The 9,330-nt window shown below is 54.0% G+C and overlaps 1 protein-coding gene across 2 annotated transcripts in view; it reads right to left on the bottom strand.

The window, feature by feature from the left end:
- Positions 1-4,702: 4,702 nt before the first annotated feature.
- RANGAP1 (Ran GTPase activating protein 1) overlaps positions 4,703-9,330 on the bottom strand; it is a 40,602-nt gene continuing 35,974 nt past the window's right edge. For both annotated transcript variants that reach the window (XM_007975903.3, XM_007975902.3), the window contains exons 14-16: positions 8,475-8,563; positions 8,075-8,196; positions 4,703-5,772 (exon numbers count right to left, since the gene is read on the bottom strand). In XM_007975903.3, coding sequence (XP_007974094.1) covers positions 5,703-5,772; positions 8,075-8,196; positions 8,475-8,563 — 281 coding nt within the window. In that variant the 3' untranslated portion in view covers positions 4,703-5,702. The remainder of the gene's footprint in view (positions 5,773-8,074; positions 8,197-8,474; positions 8,564-9,330) is intronic.

The raw sequence follows: 9,330 nt of genomic DNA, 5'->3' as shown, positions 1-9,330 counted from the left end.
TGTTTGTGCTTATGCATTTACATACATTGTTTAATACTGGGCATACAGGACTCTAGACATTCAATCTTTTCACTTCACCTCAGATTACTGGGAGTTATCCAAATTGATTCTTCTGAATCTCATGTATTCTGTGGGATAGTATTCCATTGTGTGAATGTATCACATTGACTTAGCCATTCATCTTGGACATTGGCTACCTCCAATTTTTTGCTATTTACAAACAATATTGCAAAGAATATCCAAATATGCATCTTCCCAGGCTCATGTTTGTTTTTTAAATAATACATCCAGACCATGGCCAATGTTTAATATCTTACGATTTTTCAGATTCCTGTTTCTGATGGAATTGTATCTTCCATTATTGTTTGTTTCCTTTAATTGGAAACAGGGGCCAGGCACAGTGGCTCACATCTGTAATCCCAGCACTTTGGGAGGCTGAGGTGGGAGGATCACCTGAGCCCAGGAGTTTGAGACCAGCCTGGGCAACACAAACTCTGTCTCAAGAGAAAAGAAAAAAAAAAAAATATATATATATATATATATGTGTGTGTGTGTGTGTGCACGTGCGTGTGCACACACTTATATATGTGTGTATATTTTTATATATAATAAAAATATAAATGAGTGTGATATTTATGTATGTAATACAATGAACATCTGTGTGTACTTTTCCTAGACTGCGGGTGTTGTTTGTTTTATGAGAGAGTCTCATTTTATCACCCAGGCTGGAGTGCAGTGGCGTGATCTCCGCTCACTGCAACCTCCGTCTCCCTGGTTCAAATGATTCTCATGCCTCAGCCTCCCAAGTAGTTGGGATTACAGTTGTGTGCCACCACATCTGGCTAATTTTTGCATTTTTAGTAAAGATGGGGTTTCACCATGTTGGTCAGGCTGGTCCCAAACTCCTGACCTCAAGTGATCTGCCCGCCTTGATCTCCCAAAGTGCTGGGATTACAGGCGTGAGTCACTGCGCCCAGCCCTGCAGTAACATTTTTGAAAAAGAAATAGTGCCATGCCACACAGACATCTGCTTTGTGTTTTGTTTTGCTTGGCAAATTCCAATCAATGGAACTTCAGTGTTGCTCTTTCATCCTTTTTTTGAGACACGGTCTCACTGTTGCCCAGGTGTGATCATGGCTCACTGCGGCCTCAACATACCAGCCTCGCAAGCAGCTGGGACCTCCAGATGCGCACTGCCACCTGTAGCTAGTGTTAAAATTTGTTGTAGAGTTGGGGTCCTGCTATATTGTCCAGGCTGATCTTGAACTCCGGGGCACAAGTGATCCTCCCACCTCAGCCTCCCAAAGTGTTGGGATAACAGGCATGAGCCACTGTACCTGGCTATGTCTGGCTTTTTTCACTCAACATTATGTTAGATTCTTTTTTTTTTTTTGAGACGGAGTCTAGCTCTTGTTGCCCAGGCTGGAGTACAGTGGTGTGATCTCGGCTCACTGAAACCTCTGCCTCCCAGGTTCAAGCAATTCTGCTTCAGCCTCCCAAGTGGCTGGGATTACAGGCACTTGCCACCACACCCAGCTAACTTTTGTATTATTAGTACAGACAGGTCTTACCACATTGGCCAGGCAGGTCACAAATTCCTGACCTCAAGTGATCCACCCGCCTCAGCCTCCCAAAGTCCTAGGATTACAGCTGTGAGCCCGCCCTGGCTTCATCTATTAAAAATTTTTTTTTCTTTTAAATACAGCATTCCAGCCTTCCACTCTATAAATATATGACAACAGTAGCATGGGGCAGGGGTGGGAGGCGATCTGCCCACAATGCAGGCAATAAGTGGTGTGGTGTCGGTGGAGAAGTGAGATACAATGGAACTGACTCAAAGTTGGTCTGCTTTTTATTATCATGTGCTGGCAAGTCTAAACAATGTCAATGCTCAAGTATTTCTTCTTGGGCAGACCATTCCTGCCTTCCTGGTACCTCACCGTACCACAAGTAGTTTACCCACTCCTCTAGTGATGGACATTTGGGTTGTTTCCAGCATGAGTTTATTAGAAAGAACACTGTAACTGGGCATGGTGGTTCACGCCTGTTAAGTGAGCTGAGGCGGGAGGCCTTGAGCCAAGAGTTCGAGACCAGCCTGATGGTGGCTTGTGACATGGTCCCAGCTACTTGGGAGGCTGAGGCAGGCAGATTGAGTGAGCCTGGAAGGTCGAGGCTGTAGTGAGCTGTGATCGCACCACTGCACTCCAGCCTGGGTGACATGGCAAGACCCTGTCTCAGAAAAAAAAAAAAAAAAGGTTGTACCAATTTACACATCCGCCAGTCACTCCAGCTGCCCCAAATCCTCACCAAGCTTGGTACTGTTGTTTGTATTTTAGCCATTCTAGTGCGGGCAGAAGAGTGTCACACCGGGATTATGTTTCTCTAAGACTAATGAAATTAAGCACCTTTTCACATGCTTTTTGTAAAGTGCCCATTTGAGCTTTTTGCTTTTTCCCGTTGTCTTTTATTTATAGAAATTCTCCCAGCCTGGGCAATATGGCAACACCCCATCTCTACTAAAAATACAAAACATTGGCCAGGTGTGGTGGCGTGTGCCTATAGTCCCAGCTACTTGGGATGCTAGGGTGGGAGGATCACCTGAGCCCAGGAGATACAGGCTGCAGTGAGCCAAGATAGAAGAAGCTGGACAACATGAGATACTGTTTGAAAAAAAAAGTTATCCCCCCCACACCCATTTATATATACAGAGTGAGTTTGGGCAATTATTTTCTCCCTGTCTGTAAGTTGCCTTTGTACTCCTTAATGAATATTTTGATAAACAGAAACCTGTTCTCACTGCTCCATCGTTTCCATTGTATGAACATCCCACAATAATGGCAAAAATCTTTTCCTTACTCCTAAGGCCTTGAAGATACTCACCTACACTATCTCCTACAAGCTCTCTTTTTTTTTTTTTTTTGAGGCGGAGTCTCGCTCTGTTGCCCAGGCTGGAGTGCAGTGGCCAGATCTCGGCTCACTGCAAGCTCCGCCTCCCAGATTTACGCCATTCTCCTGCCTCAGCCTCCCGAGTAGCTGGGACTACAGGCACCTGCCACCTTGCCCGGCTAGTTTTTTGTATTTTTTAGTAGAGACGGGGTTTCACTGTGTTAGCCAGGATGGTCTCGATCTCCTGACCTCGTGATCCACCCGTCTCGGCCTCCCAAAGTGCTGGGATTACAGGCTTGAGCCACCGCGCCCGGCAAGCTCTCTCTTTTTTGAGACAGGGTCTCGTTCTGTCACTCATGCTGGAGTGCAGTGGCACAATCATGGCTTGCTGCAGCCTGGACTTCTTGGGCTCAGGTGATCCTCCCACCTCAGACTCCCAAGTAGCTGAGACTACAGGCGTGCATCACCACATCCGGCTCATTTTTGTATTTTTAGTAGAGACGGGGTTTTGCCATGTTGGCCAGGCCAGTCTTGAACTCCTGGGCTCAAGTGATCAGCCCGCCTTGTCCTCCTAAAGTGCTGGGATTACAGGCGTGAGCCACCGCGCCCGGGTGAAGCTCTATAATTTTGCTTATTTTTTTTAATTAACTGAGGTAAAATATATTAATACATACAATTTATCATTTTAACCATTTTTATGTCTACAATTCAGTGGCATTAAGTACATTCACAATGTTATGCAACCATTACCACTCTCCATTTCCAGAACATCTTCATCATCCTAGAGAATGTGTTCTCAGCCTCACTCCCTATCCCACCCTTCCCCTAGCCCGGCAACCTCTACCTTCTTGTCTCTGAATATGCTTATTCTAGATGCCTCATCTAAATGCAATCGTATTTGTCCTGTTGTGTCTGGCTTATTTCATTTAACGTAATGTTTTCAAAGTTCATCCACGTTGTAACATATATCAAAACTTAACACCAGCCCTGCACCCACCCCCTACCTTATCAACTCACACAGAGGACGGGGGCAGGGCCGGCACTACCCTCTGCCACCTGGTCGCCTACGTGGTCGACTGCCAATGAGAAAATATTGCCCCCTAAGAAACCCTCGAGGGACTTCTTTTTTTTTGAGATGGAGTCTCGCTCTGTCGCCCAGGCTAGAGTACAGTGGCACGATCTCAGCTCACTCTAAGCTCTGCCTCCCAGGTTTACACCATTCTCCTGCCTCAGCCTCCCGAGTAGCTGGAACTACAGGCGCCCGCCACCATGCCCGGCTAATTTTTGTTATATTTTTTTGTAGAGACGGGGTTTCACCGTGTTAGCCAGGATGGTCTCAATCTCCTGACCTCGTGATCCACCCTCCTCAGCCTCCCAAAGTGCTAGGATTACAGGTATGGGCCACCACGCCTGGCCAAGGGACTTCTTCTTGGAGGCCATTTGTGGGGGACATGGGCTCCCCAAGCACACACATGGCATAGGGCAGGAGGTAAGGAAGGTTGGCTGGGCTGCCCTCACGTATGTGGCAGTGGAGCAAAGGACCCCAAGGGAGGTGGCTGCCATAGTGAAGGAGCAATGCAGGAGCCAAGAGAGCTGCAGCCCAAAGGCAGGGTGCTGGGTGAGGTGTGGCCAGGCAGGAAAATGGGTCCTCATTCAGGACTGCCACTGCCCAGGTGGTGGCCTGAGGCCGAGGCCGGACCCTTCGCAGGGCTGACTGCCCTCACAGACTGCTGTGGGGCCGTGTGCTCTGCCGAGGTGGGACTTCACGTATGATGGCCCCTGAGACTATCCCGCTTTAGGTCAGAGTTTGAGTCTCTGAAGCTGTACACATGACTTTATTTGTGAAGCCCCCGGGCACAGCCCAGACACACACAGAACACAAAGGGGAAAGCATGGGGCAGTCACGGGCACGCAGGGAGGTTGTACAGCATCTGCCCAGTCCAGACCCCACTGCTCCCCTGCCCCAGGAGGTCCTTTAAGAGCAGCGTCCAGATACGGCTCGGACATTGGGGACCCTGCCCCTCCCTCCCCAGACTGGACAACAGCTTTGGGTTGTCAACACACCGCCTCCAGCTTGGCCCCCAGGCCAGTCACAGACAACATCTCAGCAGCCAGGAGAGGGTCCGCTAGGTCCGGGGCCAGCGCAGTTCCAGCAGCTCCTGCTCCTGGACAATCTGGTGTCTGCCTGTCCACACGGCATGGGGCCCAGGGTTGCCATCTGCCAACAGCCCCACGATGCCACCCCCACAGTCCCACCCATGGTACTCTCTGCTCTTGAGGCTGAGCGCTCGGCACAGTGGCATGGATGGCAGGGAGGATAGCTGCTGCAGGACCAGGGCTTGGTGACGAGCAGCAGCCCAGGCAGGGCAGGAAACAGCCCAGTCACAACACAGAGGGGAAGGACAGCACGCGGGCAACTCCTTGGGCTCTGGCTCCGCCAGGGAGCCGGGCTGGAAGGCAGGTGGGTGGGGACAGCCATCAGGGCCCAGGCGGAGATCAGCAGAGCGCCATCAGGTGAAGGTGAGTTTAATGGCGGAGCAGCTCACAGTCCTTTCCCCTGGGGGCCAACTCCCCACAACAGAGCAGAGCCAGGCCAGCAGAGAGAGGTTCAAACCCAAATCCCGACAGGAGGCACAGACCTGCACGCGCACCACACCTACACACATACTCAGGGGACTGAGAGGACACACGGGACACAGACCGCCCTGTCTCTGGCCAGAGTCCTGTCCAAGGCAACGGCGTGGGTTGTGCCTCAGTTCCTCCGAGTCCCTCCGTAGCTCACTGGTCCAGGCCAAGGGATGGGAGAGGCTTTGAGTCTAGACCTTGTACAGTGTCTGCAGCAGACTGTGGCGGGCAAAGGAGCAGGATTCCAAGGCGCTGTTGGGCCTGCGGGGAAAGAAGGGTCAGCAGGTGGGATGGATGCCTCTTGGCCCCCGTTTTCCAAGTGTGGGGGCCATTTTGGTACTGGACTGATTTTTGTTAATTTGCACAATGACTCAGCAAGGGAGACATTAGCCCCTGCACGTTGTGGGTGGGGGTAGGAGGGGTGAGAGGCAGGCACCCAAGGCCACACAGCCCAGAGCTGGCCACAACACAGCCCCACCTCAGCCAGGCTCTTCAAGGGCCCTTCCAGCAGACATAGGCCAGGGAATCCTCACTGGCTGCCAGTGGCCTCACATGACTGGCCCACTAGAGTCCAATCTGGGTCATAAGTAAATGGCTAGCCATTGTTTTTTGGTTGTTTTTTTCTTGAGACAGGGTCTCTCTTTGTTGCCCAGGCTGGAGTACAGTCCTGGAATCACGGCTCCCTGCATCCTCGACTTCCCAGGCTCAGGTGGTCCTCCTGCCTCAGCCTCCCAAGTAGCTGGGACCACAGATACACACCACCATACCCGGCTAATTTTGTATTTTTTGTAGAGTCGGGGTTTCACCAATGTTGCCGAGGCTTGCCTTGAACTCCTGGGCTCAAGTGATCTTGCCTCAGCCTCTCAAAGTGCTGGGATTACAGATAGGAGCCACTGCGCCTAAGCTCCCCATTGTTGCCCTCAATATCATTAGTTTCACTGCAAAGAAAGAAACTGAGGCAAGACTCTGGGGGACTGGGCAAGTGTGGGACGCAGCCAGGACCAGGCCTGACAACACCTCCAGCCTGTAGCTGATGAACAGGCCAGGATCTGCGCCAGGCTTGGGATCCCAGACAATTTGGCTGGGAGCTGAGGGAAGAGGGGCCGTGCATGTCACTACAGAGTTAATCAGTCATCTCGGACAAGACCTGGGGGGCAGACTGAGGCCTGTGCTGGAGGTTGGGCAACAAGCTGGGAAAAGGCATTCTGCTCTAACAGGGCCAAGGGGCTCATGCCCAGGCTTAGGATAGCACAGGGGCTGCCAGAGGTGCAGAGGGAACCACTCGGACCAGGGAGTAGGAAGGACACAAAGGACTTGGGTGCAGGTACAGGCAGGGGCTGGGGCCACTGGCCAAACAAGCTCTGGATAGCATGGACAAAGCTCGGCACCACAGCAATGGCACTGCTGTGGAAAGGGGTTCCGGGGGCGCACAGTGTGCTGGGGTGGGGTGGGGTGGGGTGAGGGTGAGGCTGTGGCCAGCCACGAGATTCACAGTGAGGCTTGACCTGGCCCCTGGCAGAGGAGGGGGACAGTGAGATCTGCCATTCACCAAGGCCAGTCCAGCTGCAGCCCAAGGAGTGGTCTGGGTGGGGGGCACGCGGCCAGAAGGTAAGGCCTGGCTAAGGAGACAGCGCCGTGCAGACAGACACTCCAGACGCTGGGGTGGACAGGGCTGCTCACACTCCACCAGCCCCGCTTCCCCACATGCACCAAGCATCCTGCCTCAGCCGGTGGGCTCTGGGCTCCCCCAGCAAAGGGACTTTCTTGCTCCTCTACCTGCCCCACTTCCCCGGATGGCGCCGACTGACTCGAAGTGTGGCTGGTCAGGGCGCTTGGAGACAATTTCACCTAACCCTCTGGTTGGGCAAATGAGGAGACTGAGGCCTGATGAAGGCCACAGGTTGGCCTTCACAGGGCCCTGTGAGGGTGCACGGGGTAAGCCTCCCGCCCCCTCCCTGGTGGGGCCTTGGCTCTGTTATTTGACTGTGCCCATCACCCCATCAATGCCCCAGGACTCCCCAGGACCCTCCAGAACAAGGCCAAGGTTCCTACATTGCTGGGCATTTTGGCGGCTCCCGGGGCAATCTGTGTCCCCAGGAGAGGGCCTGGGGCTGCAGGGCCTAGTGTGACCGGGCCCCTTCGGCCTGCACTACTTTGAGCATGGACAAAAAGCCCCTCCAGAGATGTCACCACACATAGCACCTTGCTCACAGACATGGGTCTGGACACTGGCCCAGCCTCTTCCTAGTGTGTGACCAAGGGAAACTCTTTAACCAACCCGGTGCTCCTTTCCTCATCGGCAAAATGGGGGCGTTACATGTCTCCTCTCTCACTGTCCCTGAGCCCCACTGTCCTCAGCTGGGCAGAGGGGAGCGGGCCTCCCGAGGGTGGCGAGACTCCAACACAGATGCTGAGAGCCCAGGAAGCATGAGGGCCTCTTGTGCACCCGAGCAGGGCCAGCAGGCTGGTTGGGCTGGACCTCCTGGGACTGGAGGCCTTTGGACCTGGCCAGAGAAGCCTGAGAGGACAGGCCGCGGCAGAAGGACAACAGGGCCACACTCACTTGGTTATGAATGCCAGCAGCAGGGGTGCAAGGGCCTTGGGGAAATAGTCCTGCTGCACCATGTGGTTCAGTGCCATCAGGGGGCCGTACAGGTTGGCAATGGCCTTGACCTTATCTTCACTCTGTGAGGGGAACACAACGAAAGGCGGGGTGAGCGTCAAGTTCACCTGGGCGGCCCCTGGACTCCACCATCCAGACTCTGCGGGCGGTGCTCACAACTGAGTCCAGCCGGAACCTCATCATGAAGACCGAGGCTGCTGGGGCGGACCCAGGCCTCGGGGCCCAGTGGGTGAGACGGCTCGCGACTCGAGGTGAGGGAGGCTGGTGGGCATGGCTGGGGCAGCTTCTGTGCAGACCCCGCCCACCTCCCTCCCAGGCCTGCTGCTCCTTCTGGCCTCACCTTGAGTAGACCCATGTGTGCGAGGAGCCTGGTGAGGAAGGCGCTGGAGTTGAAGGACGAGGAGCTGAAAGCCTTCTTCATCAGGGCATCTGTAGGGCAGAAGCAGCAGGGGCAGGCTGCTGGCTACGGCAGGGCGCTGTGCCAAGGCACCCAAGGCTCCCCCCACACCGCGCACACACAGGCTCGCCTGCCTCCTTGCCCTGACGAAGAGGCGAACACAAGAGGGATGGCAGAGACACAGGAACCAGAGGGAGGGGCAGTTGGCATCAGGGGATGGGCTCAGTCCATCTACCAGCTGTGACACTCTGGCCCTTCCCCATCCTGGCCTCAGGTGGAACATAGGTCTGGGGATGACACCCACTGTGCCCACCTCACACCGTGGGAGTGGAGATTTCCTGAGGCAGGCCACCATTGGGGGAGGATTCAGGTTATTTTGGTGGGGTGAGGGGATGTGCGGGGACTGTGCTAGGCTTCCTGGGCAACAGAACTAGGGCAACTTGTTCCCACAAATGCCCCCGGGCAGGCCCTCAGGGAGCAGGCTTGTGTCTGGCCCCACCTCCTGCCAAGCCTCCCTTCCCACTGAGCTGCCCTCCCCACTTTAATGCCACCCACAGTAGAGGCCAGGAAGAGGCACCACATGTCCTTCCACCCCTTTCTATCCTTTTCCAGGAGCTGTGCCCCTTGCCTCAGGGCCCTTCCTCCCCTCTGCCTCAGTCAAGCACATGGAGACAGGGTGGAAGGTGACAGGTGCTGGAATGGAGGAAACAGACAGGGTGGGGACAGGGTTGCCATAGGGCAGGAGGGACGTGGGCTGGTGCTCCGAGAAGGCCCCATAATGTTACAGGGAAAGGTGTCC

This window comes from Chlorocebus sabaeus, chromosome 19 (assembly GCF_047675955.1).
Source record: "Chlorocebus sabaeus isolate Y175 chromosome 19, mChlSab1.0.hap1, whole genome shotgun sequence".
NCBI classification, from domain to species: Eukaryota; Metazoa; Chordata; class Mammalia; order Primates; family Cercopithecidae; genus Chlorocebus; species Chlorocebus sabaeus.
This window is presented reverse-complemented; position numbering and strand designations above follow the sequence as displayed.